This window comes from Neoarius graeffei, chromosome 8 (assembly GCF_027579695.1).
Source record: "Neoarius graeffei isolate fNeoGra1 chromosome 8, fNeoGra1.pri, whole genome shotgun sequence".
Lineage (NCBI taxonomy): Eukaryota > Metazoa > Chordata > Actinopteri > Siluriformes > Ariidae > Neoarius > Neoarius graeffei.
In genome coordinates this window covers 73,546,386-73,563,399 of record NC_083576.1, presented here as the reverse complement: position 1 = coordinate 73,563,399, position 17,014 = coordinate 73,546,386, and the positions used below count along the sequence as shown (strand labels likewise).

The 17,014-nt window shown below is 38.8% G+C and overlaps 1 protein-coding gene across 2 annotated transcripts in view; it reads left to right on the top strand.

Moving 5' to 3' along the window:
- The first annotated feature begins 3,698 nt into the window (after positions 1–3,698).
- Positions 3,699–17,014, top strand: part of tdg.1 (thymine DNA glycosylase, tandem duplicate 1) — a 32,144-nt gene continuing 18,828 nt past the window's right edge. The window contains exons 1-5 of one of the 2 annotated variants that reach the window (XM_060928210.1): positions 3,699–4,019; positions 10,095–10,164; positions 12,056–12,225; positions 13,848–14,089; positions 14,209–14,278. In XM_060928210.1, the coding sequence (XP_060784193.1) occupies positions 10,106–10,164; positions 12,056–12,225; positions 13,848–14,089; positions 14,209–14,278 (541 nt within the window). In that variant the 5' untranslated portion in view covers positions 3,699–4,019; positions 10,095–10,105. The remainder of the gene's footprint in view (positions 4,020–10,094; positions 10,165–12,055; positions 12,226–13,847; positions 14,090–14,208; positions 14,279–17,014) is intronic. The other variant, XM_060928211.1, reaches the window with a different exon arrangement.

Below are 17,014 nucleotides of genomic sequence, written 5' to 3'. Positions count from 1 at the left end.
ACGTGGGTTTCCTCCGGGTGCTCCGGTTTCCCCCACAGTCCAAAGACATGCAGGTTAGGTTAACTGGTGACTCTAAATTGACCGTAGGTGTGAATGTGAGTGTGAATGGTTGTCTGTGTCTATGTGTCAGCCCTGTGATGACTTGGCGACTTGTCCAGGGTGTACCCCGCCTTTCGCCTGTAGTCAGCTGGGATAGGCTCCAGCTTGCCTGCGACCCTGTAGAAGGATAAAGCGGCTAGAGATAATGAGAGAGATGAGAAAATACAATAAGCAAATTAAACTATTTTTGATCATTTAATCAAATAAAAGTAAAGGAATCATACATTGATTTATAAATAAAATGGTACATGTATAGAATACAAAGGAATATATTTCCTTTTGTGCTGTCCAAGCAACTGATAACTTAATACTTTTTTATTATAAGACTGAATTGCCCTTTTTTTCCTAATACTCGTGTTTTATTATCCACTTTTTATGCCTTTTAAGTCAATCGGCTGATTCTATAAGCAGCTGAAACAAGTTACTTGATTATTTATTCATGTGTTCAACTTCTATACTGCCTTTCTAATACACAAGGTTACTTAGATTGAAATTCTTATTTTTCCAGTTAGATAATGATCTAGTGAACAATATTAGGAGTGACATTTTTGGTCCCAGAGTCTATTTTCAATTGTAAGGTTGCATATGGGGGTGCAGTGGTTAGCATCTGGGTTTGAACATTGCAGCTGACTGGCCTTTCTGTTTGGAGTTTGTATGTTCAACCCACATGCTTGTGTGGGTTTCATCTGGGTGCTCCAGTTTCCACAGTCTAAAGACATGCAGATTAGCTACTCTAGTTTGCCCATAGGTTTAGGTGGGGTTTACATTAGACCGTATCAGCGGATCATCAGATTAACGTTTTTAAAACGATTAGCGTGCACACAGCAACGCCAATACACGATTCGCGTGCACACAGCAACACCAATACACGGATACGCTCGGCTCCGCAGGCATCCTGCGCTCCAAATCACTCCGCCCTGAACAGCGAGTGCCCTCTGGAGGGTGCGCACTCCGGCCTTGCACAGCTCACAGAGCGCGCGAGTATAGCGCACGAGCAGTGATTCGGGACTGAGCCGCTGTGTGTGTGATCTCGGTGCATGTCGGGCATGCGCGTCACTTACCACTTGCAAGTGGAAGGATGGCAAGCCTAAAGACAATCATAACTACACAATGGGCAGTATTTGCATCAGTATTTGCAGTATTTTCATACTTTTATACTCTTTAATGAAAGGTGATACAAGGTGGAAGTCTGCGCCGTTTTTCAGCAGTCGCGTCACATGACCAACGCCAGCGAATCAGGAAGGTGGATGTCATAGTGACGTTGTCCAATGACGACGCCAGCTAGAGCTCAGCACAGCGTATCTGCGTATTCTCAATGTTTACACAGCACCGGACCAGACACGATCTGGATTGAATACGTGGACCCTGGCGGATTCCCGTTTCCCGGCGTTTCCCGGCGTTTCCAGGCGTTTTAATGTAAACGGACAGTGCATCCGCGAAGAAAACGAGACAGATACGGTCTAATGTAAACTTGGCCTTTAATGTGAGTGGTTGTTCATTTCCGTGTCAGATTCTTGCCTAAGGTCACCTGGCATTGGCTCCAGCTTCCTCTATGACCCAAATTCCACACAGAAGGGCCCCAGTCAGCAGTAAGGTTTGAACCCAGAACCTTCTTGCTGTGAGGCGACAGTGCTAACCACTGCACCACTCTCAACCTTAACTCGTATTCGAATGTCTTTTTCCCTCTTATTCCTTGGCTTCAACTGAACTCAGCTACACCCACTAGTTTTCACCATGATTTTTTTTTTTTTATTTGCACAATATGCAGTACCTACTTTTGCGATCTAGTCCCAGGATTGTTGGCCAGTCTTCACAAAATTGGTGTACTCAATAATTATCAAAAACATGTTGAGATTTGTAAACAGTATGGCTGCCATACACCCATGAAATTTAAGGACAGGGAACCTAATTTACTCCAATAGATGTAACTCATGACTGTTTTCATGAATTTACACAAAACTTTCTCTGAAACCATAAATCTGATGGAGCTGAAATTCTGTAAGCTGCACCTCTGTGCTAATCTATAAGTTGACATTTGATGATGAGCTAATTACTAAAAAAAAGAGAAAAAAAACAAGGCCACCATCAACATGGCAATCATCTTTCAGCAGACATTTGACGGGGTGAACATCGCACTCTCACAAAACTTGATAACTTGTTTTTAATTGGCAAGAACTGGATACAGCAAGAAGGTCCGGGTTCGAGCCCTATGGCCGGCGAGGGCCTTTCTGTGTAGAGTTTGCATGTTCTCCCCGTGTCCGTGTGGGTTTCCTCCGGGTGCTCCGGTTTCCCCCATAGTCCAAAGACATGCAGGTTAGGTTAACTGGTGACTCTAAATTGACCGTAGGTGTGAATGTGAGTGTGAATGGTTGTCTGTGTCTATGTGTCAGCCCTGTGATGACCTGGCGACTTGTCCAGGGTGTACCCCGCCTTTTGCCTGTATTCAGCTGGGATAGGCTCCAGCTTGCCTGCGACCCTGTAGAACAGGATAAAGCGGCTAGAGATAATGAGAATGAGATGAGAATAAGATCTTTCAGCAGACATTTGACAGGGTGAACATTGCACTCTCACAAAACTTGATAACTTCTTTGTTTGATTGTTTTTTTGTTTTTAGTTGGGAAGAACTGGATACTTTGAGGAGCGAATTGTGAAGTTTGTTGGTGCCCCAGAGATCACTGCTTGCAGCTATCTCATCTCATCTCATTATCTCTAGCCGCTTTATCCTTCTACAGGGTCGCAGGCAAGCTGGAGCCTATCCCAGCTGACTACGGGCAAAAGGCGGGGTACACCCTGGACAAGTCGCCAGGTCATCACAGGGCTGACACATAGACACAGACAACCATTCACACTCACGGTCAATTTAGAGTCACCAGTTAACCTAACCTGCATATGTTTGGACTGTGGGGGAAACCGGAGCACCCGGAGGAAACCCACACAGACACAGGGAGAACATGCAAACTCCGCACAGAAAGGCCCTCGCCGGCCCCGGGGCTCAAACCCAGGATCTTCTTGCTGTGAGGCGACAGCGCTAACCACTACACCACCGTGCCGCCCTGCTTGCAGCTATATTATTTTTTATTCATTATTATTATTATTATTATTAAAAAGAAAAAAAAACATGGCAATCATCTTTCAGCAGACATTTGACAGGGTTAACATTGCACTCTCACAAAACTTGATAACTTGTTTGTTTGCTTGTTTGTTTTTAATGGGCAAGAACTGGATATTTTGAGGAGTGAATTATGAAGTTTGTTGGTACCCCAGAAATCACTGCTTGCAGCTATATTCTTCTTTTTTATTCATTATTATTATTATTATTATTATTATTATTATTATTCAGGCTTGCAATTCTATATACATGGTATTTAACAGCAAACCAAAACAATATCTTGAACATCAAATATCTGGAAAAATACAAAGCAATACTGGGATATACATAAGACAAAATTAATAATTATAAAGCGTTTTTAATTATATCCATGTTTGTGATCGCCATTGTTTATTACACAGACCTTTATTATGGTGTGTGTAAAACAGGAAACGGCTTTTTTTTTTTTTTTTTTACAACCAATAGAGATCGAGCTCTGAAACATTTAAACAGGATAAAGGAAAAGGGGGAGTTAAGTAAAATCGGCCTAAAGAAAAAAAAGCGTATCAGTAAAAAAAATAAGGAAATACATTTATGAAATTACTAATATTAATATCATGTATATTATATAAGTAGTTTTAAATGAAGACGTATTGAAATCGACAGAAGGAAATCCCTCCCCTTTTATTCTTGAGTTGGTATATTCCAGTGCCTGACGAACTCATTACTGTAGGACGGCTGTGTTGGTCTTTGTTGCTTTTAGCTGGATTTGTTTTTCACAGTAATAAATAAATAAACGGATTATTATCATTCTCTGTCCATATTAATAACGGTATGTATGTTTTAATTTACGAATGGGTCGCATATTTTGATATTTAAGTGTATTGTTATACTTGAAGCGAGATAGCTCGCTAACCAGTGACATCCATTCATAAAGCTAGCATGCTAGCAGGCTAAGTGTCTGTCAGCAGAATTATCTAAAAATAAGGAATATGAATAGAATATCTCTAATATGTTTTTTGTTAGTTTGATATAGATATAAAAATATTGTATTTGTGACATTTGGTAAAGACTAGTTAGTTATCCTGAGTCAGTAGTGAGATATTTGGTTAAATGAAATTTACACGACAGAATGGAAGCCAAGCTGAACAGCAGGTTGGTCTGTTTGTTGTATTGTTTGTTTATTTGCTTAAATCTTAAATTTCTTTCTTTCTGGATGTTGGCTGGCTCTCTCACTTGTCGTGTACGAAACAAATGTAAATATCTTGTTGTAAATATGGAACTGTAAATATCTGAACATCAATTAATCTGTGCAATATACATGTCTAGGACAATTCTCTCTCTCTCATTCATATATATATATATATATATATATAATATACTTTCCACATGCACTGGATATGAGCAATCGTGTGCTCTGATTGGCTAGTCTACTACTAGGATATCAGCTCATAGATAGTTTTCACTGACGTCACGGCATTCCGGGGAACGCCCCCCAGCTGCCATCTTGGGGGGGCAAACAAAACGGACCATCGCCATTACCGGCTACGTTATCTCGGACGAATTTATGAAGTTGTATAGTCAGTTTTCTAAAATAAAGATCAATGTCGGCAAAATCAAGCAAACAGAAGTATATAGATACACATCTCACGGTATGCAGCCAAACTGGCCTTGATTGGGGGAATTGACCCCTACGAAGTGGACAAAGATGCATTTTCAAGTGACTATGCAGGGCTGCCAAAGCCTGAAACTGCCAAAGCCTGCTCCAAAGCCTGAAACTGACTTCATCAAACTTTAAAGGCTGTCTGATGTATACAACTTTATATATTCACAGCGCGCCTTTTGGCGGATGCCGCCTGAATCGCACAGATCCTTTTTTTTGGGGGGGCGTTGGAGTGTCTGATTATAATTTCAAAGTAAATTCTGTATTAAAATTACTAAATAAGCAAATCTGTTACAGTTCATGAAACAGGAAGTATAAGGATGAGAAAAAAACAGTTTAAATCGGAAAGCTGCGCACATGTGCGCAGCCCGAGCCGTGTGCAGGACTGCGCAAATGTGCGCAGCTTTCCGATTTAAACTGTCTTTTTCTCATCCTTATACTTCCTGTTTCATGGACTGTAACGGATTTCCTTACTTAGTAATTTTAATACAGAATTTACTTTGAAAATATAATCAGACAATCCAATGCCCCCCCTAAAAAAAAAAAACCCGGATCTGCGCGATTCAGGCGGCATCCGCCAAAAGGCGCGCTGTTTGCATCCCAAACACAAATCAAATCATACAGAATAGACCTAAAATGTTTTTCAAAAATGACCCTTGCGTGAGTGAAGTGACAAGTTTCAAATAGAAACGTGACAAACGAGTGATATTAAGTGTACATTACAATGTAAACGTACACTCAGCGGTTCCAGTTAGGCATCCTCCAGAGATTGTTCACATGATGTTTTGGTTTCCAAAAACAAACTTAAACGCAATTGATTGTTTATTTAAACAACTTACCATTTATAAAATGATCGGAGTAGACTTTGCTGTGTTTGGAAGGCTGATAATCCTTGCGGTTGATTTCTCGCAAGCCATAGATTTCTCCTTTGTATGCTGAGTTTCTTTGTTTGCTCGCCTTCGTGCTCCCGTACAGTGGGAATTCCATAAAAGCTCCGCTTGACTTCATCATCTGACCTATTACGACAGCCATGAATACAACAGGTGTGCACCATTGCTAGCTTTAAATAGCCTGCTTGGGTTCTTTTGAAGACTTTGTACTCGCGCGTTACAATGTGTGCTAAGTCACCCGTACGGTAAGCTTGACCCCCAAGATGGCCGCCACTAGGGAATCCCCGACTCTGTGACGTCATGTGAAAACTGTCTATACCGTGAGTAGAGAAAAACAAAATGGCAGAGCGTGTTGCAGTAAATAAAAACTCTACTCAAAAACAACCCCCCCCCCCCCCCCCCCCCAAGAGCAACAAAATATGGAATAAAAGTATTTGATGGTAAGAACGTATCTTTTTTTTATTTTCAAGAATTATTATAGCATTTTTCACAAATTACTCCTGTCATTTCACCGGTTTGTTTAGATTCTAAGCGGAAATGATTTTGTTGGACGTTTTGTTTTAAGATTTTTACTGAATTTACAAAAAATAGAAACGCTCTGTTTCTCAAAATCCAGTGAGTGTGGATAGAATAAAACAGTTATTCCGCTCAATTATGTCATTTCGCCAGTTTGTTTACATGATTGGCTACTCTTCTACTAGGATATCAGTTCATATACTGTGAGTAGAGAGAAATAAAATGGCGGAGCGTGTTGCAGAACCAACCGATGACGAAATAAAAACTTTATTTGAAAACAGACCCCCCCCCCCCCCCCCCAAAAAAAAAAAAAAAAAACCAACAAAATATGGAATAAAATTATTTGATGGTAAGAACGTATCTCTCTTAATTTTCAAGAATTATTTTTATAGCATTTTTCACAAATTGCTACTGTCATTTCGGCGGTTTGTTTACATTCTAAGCGGAAATTATTTTGTTGGATGCTTTAAGTTTTTTATTGAATTTGCAAAAAATAAAAATGCTCTGTTTCTCAAAATCCAGTGAATGTGGATAGAATAAAACAGTTATTCCACTCAATTTTGTCGTACATGGCTTCTAGCCGATTCGGTGCTACGCGCCTTGTCGCCTGTCAGCTCATGTACGACTTGATGTCGTGGAATAACTGTTTTTATATTATATAATATAATATTTGCTGGGTCATTCCGTGCCAACTCACCTAAATTTCAGGAACTCCCCCACATCACCGTCTCAGATTTTACTCAAAAAATTCTCTAATCAAGAATCATATGTTTGTACCACACATGCAAAATATTAGCCCCCAATTATGTTGTAGTTTTGGAACTACAGGCCTTTGAAATATTGATGTCAAAACACCACATGTCGAAATTGGCTCTTTCCCCAACTTCAGAGACCCATAACTTTTTATTGCAGCTATCTAGAAAGTTGTGTGTGCAGATTCTTACTGAATGATACCCACTCTTTTCAAATCTGTTGCCAGAAAGCCTCTGAAGGACATACTTTTTGCATAATAGGAAGCCAAAAATGGCATTTTGGCCAAAATTGCTTAAAATTCATTAAAACTCTAAGGGGCCTAGTAGAAATATGAAACTAGTTAGATTTTTTTCCTCATTACATAGTAATTGTAGGGTTGTTATCTGTTCACAGAAACATATTTTGCGATGAAAATTATATTCCTGAATTTTTAAATTTTTTTTTAACATCTTACGTCCTTTCCGAGGGGGCTAAAATAGGGCATTTTTGCCATCTTATTTGGTCATGTGGCTAGGGGTTTAGGATCTTCTAATTTTTTGTGAAGATGCTCTCATATAAGATGTAACTACTCCCTGATTTTTTTTAACAAACGCCCCTTGCTTCATATTTTAATAATTTGTTTTGTACATGGACAGTTTCATCATTTTTCACTTTTTTCCACATTCAGAACTCTGTAACTCTACATTGGAAAATTCCTACTAGCAGCTATTTCAGATTTACATACACTGACATACAAATTTTCATATTTTAGTAGTAGTATGCCCAAGAAATTCATATTTTTCTTTCTATTGGGACCTAAAAACAGCTATTTGGCCAAAAATGACAAAAATGTTGACTTGATATTTTTCAAGTTCTGGAGGGAATGGGCTATTTTCCTCATAAATTAAAGATGTGGTGACTTTTTCTATCCATATATATATATATATATATATATATATATATATATATATATATATATATATATATATAAGCAATGATATCCTTAGCCCAATTGCACCCACTCAGCTGGAGATGAGAAGGGTTTCTTCTGATGTGGTACCATCATCGGTAGTGGATGTAGGACCTGAAACCACACCAGTTTTACAGTCCCAGTTACAGGCCCCAAGCCAAATGTCCCAATCTGCACCAAATATGTACCAGCCGGGCAAATATATTGCCTGTGTTTATGACAGAAAATGGTACATTGGAAATATTGTCACCAGAAATGAAGAAGAAAATGATGTGTATGTCAATTTCATGAGACAAGGACGAGGCAACACATTCTCATGGCCACCACAAAGCAGGAAAGATGAATGTTGGGTGCCTTTGCTTCATGTCCTTTGTGTGGTAGAGGCCCCAAACATAAAAAGTGGGGGACGCCAATACCAACTAACAGAGGATGACTTCAAACTTGTGAAAGACTTAAGTTTTAACTTATGTACTACTAGATGACAGTTTGAGTGTCTTAGCACATCACATGAAACTGTACTGCCTGTGAATGAATTACCCATTATCACGGATGCCCATATTTGACTTTAAATTATGTACAAATCTTGTGATGTTTTTCAACATCATGATCATGGATCATTGAATGTGTTAATATGTAAATAAAACCTCATTGCTAAATGTTTTGTGCTTACACAACCTTGAAGTATATTAAAAATACTACTCCAGAATTTTGTTGTTATTTTTCTATATTTTCCAAGGATATTCAACAAAAATTGCAATTATACCTAAAATTTTCTAATTGCAAAAAATACTATACAATACAGTAAAAGTTGTTCAGGAAATGTGTATGCCTAGATTAGGTTCTTATAAGCCTTAATTTGTGTGCAAAACACCCCTTCATTATTCCCTTGTTTATTAAAAGCTGCCCAGCGTTTTTGTCATTTTTGGCCAAATAGCTGTTTTTAGGTCCCAATAGAAAGAAAAATATGAATTTCTTGGGCATACTACTACTAAAATATGAAAATTTGTGTGTCAGTGTATGTAAATCTGAAATAGCTGCTAGTAGGAATCTTCCAATTTAGAGTTACAGAGTTCTGAATGTGGAAGAAAGTGAAAAATGATGAAACTGTCCATGTACAAAACAAATTATTAAAATATGAAGCAAGGGGCGTTTGTTAAAAAAAATCAGGGAGTAGTTACATCTTATATGAGAGCATCTTCACAAAAAATTAGAAGATCCTAAACCCCTAGCCACATGACCAAATAAGATGGCAAAAATGCCCTATTTTAGCCCCCTCGGAAAGGACGTAAAATGTTAAAAAAAAATTTTTAAATTCAGGAATTGAAATTTCATGGCAAAATATGTTTCTGTGAACAGATAACAACCCTACAATTACTATGTAGTGAGGAAAAAAATCTAACTAGCTTCATATTTCTACTATGCCCCCTAGAGTTTTAATGAATTTTAAGTGATTTTGGCCAAAATGTCATTTTTGGCTTCCCATTATGCAAAACGTATGTCCTTCAGAGGCTTTGTGGCAACAGATTTGAAAAGAGTGGGTATCATTCAGTAAGAATCTGCAAACACAACTGTCTAGATAGCTGCAATAAAAAGTTATGGGTCTCTGAAGTTGGGGAAAGAGCCATTTCGTCATGTGGTATTTTGACATCAAAATTTCAAAGGCCTGTAGTTCCAAAACTACAATGAATTGGGAGCTAATATTTTGCATGTGTGGTACAAACATATGATTCTTGATTATAGAATTTTTTGAGCAAAATCTGAGACGGTGATGTGGGGACCCTTAGGTGAGTTGGCACGGAATGACCCTGCTGCTATTTTACTATTTGTTTTTAAACTTATTTTATTTATTATTACTTGTAATAAAAATCATTTTATATATTTATATAATTGCGTATAATTTCACAATAATCATTTATGTATTATTGATTATTATTATTTATAATGGGTGATTGTCTTTTAAATGTGTGTTGTTTTTTGCTAATCAGTAAGAGCACCTACAGTTTCGTTGTACATCTTATCATGTTGATAATTAAGAGACTAATAGACTGGTTAGAAACATTCTCCATGAACTAACTAACTACCACAAGTAATAACATTTTAAAGAGAAATAAATATGAATCTTGGTTTATCACTAAGTCCCCATAAAGATGGATGAAAGAAGTTACGGATCTTTGCCTCATGTGCCCTCGGATTATGTTCAGCACTGGTGAGTTTCCTCACTTTGTCATCAAATGGCACCAGGATTAAATTTTCATTTGTTGCCGTCTGCATGTCACAAGCATGCTGATGGAGCATTGTGCAGACCTGAATGTTACTAACCAGCCTATGAAAATGGCAAATATTAATTCACTTATCTGTAAAATTACTCATCTGAAACTAAACGGTTTTGCTGTTTAGTTTTCTTGACTAAAAAGTTCTGTCTTTGATCAAGCACTTGTATAATATAAACATTTAGTGTTGCCAACTTTTTTTTTTTTCTGAGGACAGTAGCTCAAAATTAGATGACGTCATAGACTGATTTACTCATTTGCATATTAATTTATTCATCATGCTCATTGGCATATCAGATGGCAGATAAGCATACACCAGGAGAATTTTCACTGAGTATCTTAAAGTGCCATTCCACCATTGGATGTATTCTTTGGCATAAAATACAGTATATTTTGACAACATATATAAATGGTATCACTAGATAGAGAAATCTTTTAGCTTCAAAATGATATATCAAGCATAATTTTTTGACAATGACAAGTATATTAATTTTGTGACCAAAGTCACCTACCCTTTTAATTTCCGCGCGTGATGTCATCGGCAGGTTCCCCTTCTTGTGTACCGTGTGACGTGGCACATATCAGCAATGGCGGATAGAACGCGATAAAAATAATACCAATAAATCTAGCTAATACCAGTAAATCTAGCTAACTGAAAGATTAACTCAAAATTTTTCGCAATTTTTTTGGCCCCCATATACGAGGAGAAATGACTCTCTCACTTTGGGGGTTTCCTGGTCTAAAAATAGACCGACATGTGGTACACAAGAAGGGGAACCTGCCGATGACATCACGTTTCACTACCGCGCGGAAATTAAAAGGGTAGGTGACTTTGGTCGCAAAATTAATATACTTGTCGTTGTCAAAAAATTATGTTTGATATATCATTTTGAAGCTAAAAGATTTCTCTGTCTAGTCATGTTGTCATAAAATATATTGTATTTTATGCCAAAGAATACATCCAATGGTGGAATGGCACTTTAAAACTAGAATAGAGTTGTTTTTTTTAAAGAATAGAAATAGAATTTGCTTTTTTTTTTTAAATAGAAAGATCATCTTTGGTCATGCATGTACATACAAATTGCTATACTTTCACAGACAAGAGTGAGTAGTCAGGAAGGGAACAGGTACTCACTTTTATTAGCTACCGTCTCTGTGAAGAGTGTTTTAAAACATTAGGAACAATGGTGGTCAGTGATTGGATTAAGTACTTCTTGAAGAGGTAGGTCTTTAGTCGTCATTCTGACATCTTGGGGAAATTTATTTCACCACCAAGGTGCCGGAACAGAGAAGAGCCTCGATGCATGCCTTACACACTAATGGTGAGATGAGTGAATCTGCTGTCTTGACTCGTTTATCAGCAGCTGTGGTGTGAGTTGGGGAGCTGTATTGAATTCAGGGCAATTACTAATGTGTTCTCAAAAAGTCGCTTGATTTGTTGCTTTTTTTTTTTTTTAATTAAAGTGGTCTTAAATGTCACCAGATCTAGTGTCAAGGTGACATTACATTAATGGAATTTAGCAAACACACTTCTCTAGAGCGATGTATAACGTACCCAGAGCAGCAGTTGGGGGTTAGGTGTCTTGCTCAAGAGCACTTCAGCCATTCATGCTGGTCCAGGGAATTGAACCGGCAACCTTTTGGTCCCAAAGCTACTTCTCTGACCATTAGGCCATGGTTTCCCCAAAGTCTTCAAGTTGGCAATACTGAACAGCAACTTGTGTTCTTACAATGCTCTAAATAAAGTTTAAGGATAACGGTGACATAAACTTTTATATGTTCAGTGCTGTATATAAACAACTTTTGATTTAATTTGCATTTGTCTAGGGTTCAGTCAGCACAGCAGCATCTCCAAGCCCTCCACGCTCAGTACTCTCATATGGCTAACGGTAATGTTGCCAGCTTCATGGAAGGACACGGAGAAGACCCTGGAATGACAGAAACGCATGTCCAGGAGCCACTTGCTGCACCGCTTGAACCCGGGGCTCCCAAGCAAGGTACGCTCTAAACGATTTCACCAATACACTGAGTGTTATATAAAATAATCTTAACTGCATTTACACCAGTGTGCTGTTGAATTCTTGATTCTGATTGGTCCGAACAAAAAGTGTTGATTAATTTTCTGTAACAGCAGTTCTGAGTTCTTCCTGAAATCCCAAACACAGGCTTATATTAATCCAGTTATTCAAATGAATTCTATAGGAACCAATTACACAGGGACTTATATGGTGGGCACTTAAATAATAAACATATTAACAAACGGTTATTTAACAAATAAAACAGGTTTTTTTTTCGCGGTCCGGTTTCCATCAAATCCTGCGCTCTGATTGGCTGGCGAGCGGATCCGTATCCTACGGTATGGGCCCCAGTTATGGACCTCTGGCGACTCGCTCGTTCACAACAGCAACAAACATGGTAGCAATTTTTGTCAACATTTATCTTTTTTATAAGATTTATTTATAAGATTTTTATCAAAAATCTTATAAATTTTTGCCAGCATTTCTCAGGAGAATAGGATTAATTTTACAGCATGGATAGCGATAACGACAGTGTCCACAGCGAAAGCGAGTTTTACTACCCTGAGGAAGAAGAAATAAAAGAAAACATTTCAGGAGAAAGCTAAAAACCTCTAAATGTTGCTAACGCCGAGCAAAAACATGGCTGAATCCTGAATGACTCAGTTTTGTATAAATAGGGGACTACATAGGTGGCAAAATGTATTTTTTCCTGCCATGGAAGTGCACTTGTATATCGAGGAGGAAGCCATTTGCATTACAGTCATGAATGAGGATTCAAAATGGCGGCTCGGCTCGGTTTTCCCTTTCGGGCGCTCTCGTTTTCTGTTAGAATTTGGTAAAGAAAAAAATAAATATATTATTTACCAGCTTAAGGTCGGTCCGTATGGTGAAATACCGTGACCTCGGCCTTGAATACGGGCCTCGGCCCAGAGGGCCTCGCTCAGTACTTTCAAGACCTCAGTCACGGCATTTCACGATATATAAAATAATTCTCGATATGGTGAAATGTTCTGTAAGGAGACGTATATTTAAGTTATTGAAGGAGTGTCCATTATCAGAACTTTGTAATAGGCAGAGGTAAAGCCATTTCTTTTAATTTTCCTTCACGGGAAATTATTGAGGACGAACGGTTTTGCGGTTTCTCAGCAACGTTGATAAGCCGCAATTTTTATTTATTTATTTTGTCTTCTTATCATGAAGTGAGACTGATGAGAGAACTATTGTTTATAGCTGCTGTAGTTAAATATAAAACGGGAACTTGTTTCATAGCATTACATCCAGCTCTGGAAAGAATGGCATGGTCTGTAATGAATAAATTGTCGTTATTTTGAAATTTTTGTGGTATAAGAGGAATAAAGCAGTGCAAAGAATGCTGTTATTTGGGAAAATAATGTCTGGGTGATGGTAGGACAATTGTGCTGACATGCAAAGGCAAACTGCATATTGTGTCAGTGGCAAAATAGCGAATAGGTCACACTGTTGGACCGTCTTTTGCCACTGAGACGATATGCAGATGCTGCAGTTTGCCTTTGCACGTCAGTGTATACATGGAGTTTTTTTTTTTTTTTTTTAAGTAAAACTTTCCTTGTTTGAACCCAAAGCTCCCACTAAAGGAAAGAGGGGCAGACCTGCAAGCAAAGAGCCTAAAGCTAAACCAGGCCCCAAGCCTAAGAAGGCCAAAGCAAACAAAGAGGGCCAACCAGCTGAAGGAACACAGGAGAAGATTGACGAGTCCTTCAAGAAAGTTAAAAGGAAAATCGATCGCTTCAAGGGCATGTCCGAGGAGGAGGTCATGAAAAAGACTCTTCCAGACATCCTTACATACAACCTGGACTATGTAATTGTAAGTGTGTGTGAGTGAAGGACATAAATGTCATGAAATCGTTTAAAGTAAACCAAGCTTTAACAGCACATTCAGCGTATTCTGATAGGTTTTGTCTGATTCTCTCTCTCTCTCTAAAGATTGGAATAAATCCAGGCTTGATGGCTGCCTACATTGGAAGATGGTTCCCTGGACCTGGGAACCATTTTTGTAAGTTTCATACATTTTTGTTTAAAAGTTCTGAGTGCAAAGCTGAATTCTGGGCAAAATCTTTTATTTCTGTTGCTGTTGGAGTTTCGAGATGTTTCGCTGCTGCGCACACACACACACTGTGTATCCTGTGTGTAAATGTTTTACCGAGATAAAACGCCCCATGTTTTATGATTCCGGAGATTGCCAAAGGAAGTGAGCACCGTGACCATCGTTTACTTTTAACCAGAACAAGTCGGCGTGGGCAAACATGGCAGACTCTGCTCTCCTGCCAGTTAAAAGCCAGTGGAAAAGAAAAGGAAAGCCTGCCTAGTGAGTGCAACCGCAAGATAGAGCAAGGCTAGATGACTGACATGCACGGCTCGACATTAAAGGGATAGTTCGGGATTTTTGACATGAATCTGTATGGCATCCCCATCAATAGTGTCGTGCAAACACACTGACTTACCCCTGACAGCATCCTGTGAGTCCAGTTCTTGTCCAGTTTTGGTCCAGACGAAAGTAGTCCGGCAAGTTTGTTGGGGTCACGAAAGTAAAACGTTTTTCGTCTCAAAACAGTGTGTGTTCAAAAGAGTGATACATTTGCATCACAAAACCGTTGTCAAATAAAAAGTCAGACCTCGAAATCGCTTGGCACTATTTTCTCTCCCTTCTTATCACTGCGCGCTGCCGCCAGGTGACAGCGAAACGCAGACCCACTAAGCTGGTGGGAGACCAAGGCTGCACTCTATCCACGGCTTACACACGTGATGGCACGGAGGATGTGTATAGTGGCAGCATCTGTCCCCCCAGAGAGGATCTTTTCAAAAGCAGGACAGATTATAACTGAGAGGAGAAATAGAATCAGAATTAACTAGTTAATTGCAGCAATTAAAGGAAGAGGTAGGAAAAGGAAGGCGCAAAGACACCGCGCAGCGCCTGAAAACGGGTTTTCAGGCGCTGCGCACCCGTTTTCAGGCGCTGCGCGGTGTCTTTGTGCCTGCAGCGGTGCTTTGCCTGTGCTGTGGCTGAAAATAGTTCCAGATATAAATTGGTCTAGTAAATCCCTTCGTGTTAATTTGCATTGATATGTGTACTCGATGTGAATGTACAAGTCATGAGAAATAATTATAAAAAATCTTCCGAAAGAGCCGGCTCCTTATAGTAAGAAGAGCCAAAAGAGCCGAAATTCCCATCACTAAAACAATGAATGAAACAGCCGTGGCTGTCACCTGGCGGCAGCGCGCAGTGATAAGAAGGGAGAGAAAATAGTGCCAAGCGATTTCGAGGTCTGACTTTTTATTTGACAACGGTTTTGTGATGCAAATGTATCACTCTTTTGAACATGTACTGTTTTGAGACGAAAAACGTTTTACTTTCGTGACCCCAACAAACTTGCCGGACTACTTTCGTCTGGACCAAAACTGGACAAGAACTGGACTCACAGGATGCTGTCAGGGGTAAGTCAGTGTGTTTGCACGACACTATTGATGGGGATGCCATACAGATTCATGTCAAAAATCCCGAACTATCCTTTTAACTTTTAAACCCGCTTGCCCCCCCCCCCCCCCCCATTTTATGAGCACTATTTATTTATTTATTTATTTATTCATTCATTCATTGGAAAACCATAGAATAGTTGTGAATTGCAACATAAAATGAAGATCAGACATTGAGTTGAAGTTTGGTTATTAGTTACTTTTTACTTGTAACGGACAATAACAGTTTTATCCAAAATAGTTTTTCCTGCCTTCGTTGATTTTATTTCCATTTCACATGCATGCAGCTGTTGTAAAGTTCAGTGTGTTTGTGTAGAACTCTCTCAGACTGTAGGTTCATTACTCGATAATGTAGAAATCTATAACGAAGTTTGTATGAAGAAAACAAAAGGGTGCCAAGACTTTTGAACAGTATTGTGTTTGAGAATATTTATATATCTTTTTTTTTTTTTTTGTTATATCATCCACCTCTAGGTTATTTAAAAAAAAAAAAAACAGTGCTGCGTCATGACAGACAGACAGGATAATGTTTGAGTTTTAAAAAAAAAACGATATATAAATATTTTGCACAGGACTGTGTTCCTCTGATAACAGAAACAAAGCTCCAGCTCTCTCTGCTCCTAATCTGTTCTGTTCTTTCAGGATTTATCGCGCATGTCACTCCTTGTTGAGTTTTTTTATGCCCGAGTTGTTTGAAACCAATCTGGGTTTTCTGTGTCGAATAAGGAAGCGGCTTCACCTGTAAGAAAATCAAACACGTTCATGAAGGAGCTGACTCGAATACGAGCAGGAAAGAAATAAAACGAGATTCTTAAGCAAACTCTTCCATCCTCACTTCCGACTTTGTGTTTTTGTAAAATACATTTTAAATACAATCGTGAATTTCTCTGGAGTTTTCAGGCTGAGCTCCTCTCATCGTATTCTTTAAGCACTCATTTCCTCGTTGTTCTTGAAGCATTTGCTTCTATTTGCTAACATTTTTCTTGATAGCGGGCAGACGGTAATGCCTTTTATCTATTTCTCGGTTTGAACAAGCAAAAACAGCACAAAAATTAACCATACTGAAGACAGATGAAGCCTTGCTTGCATGAAAGACGGTGTCTGTCTGACCCCAGCTGTAATTATCACGTGATGCGTAACGTCATGCACAAGGGGTCTATAAACAGTACGTGTACCGTACTACAACAGCGGGGGAATATAAAATAACTTGCAAAGCAGTAAATGAAATGGAGACAAAGAAAACAGCCAAGGCATAATG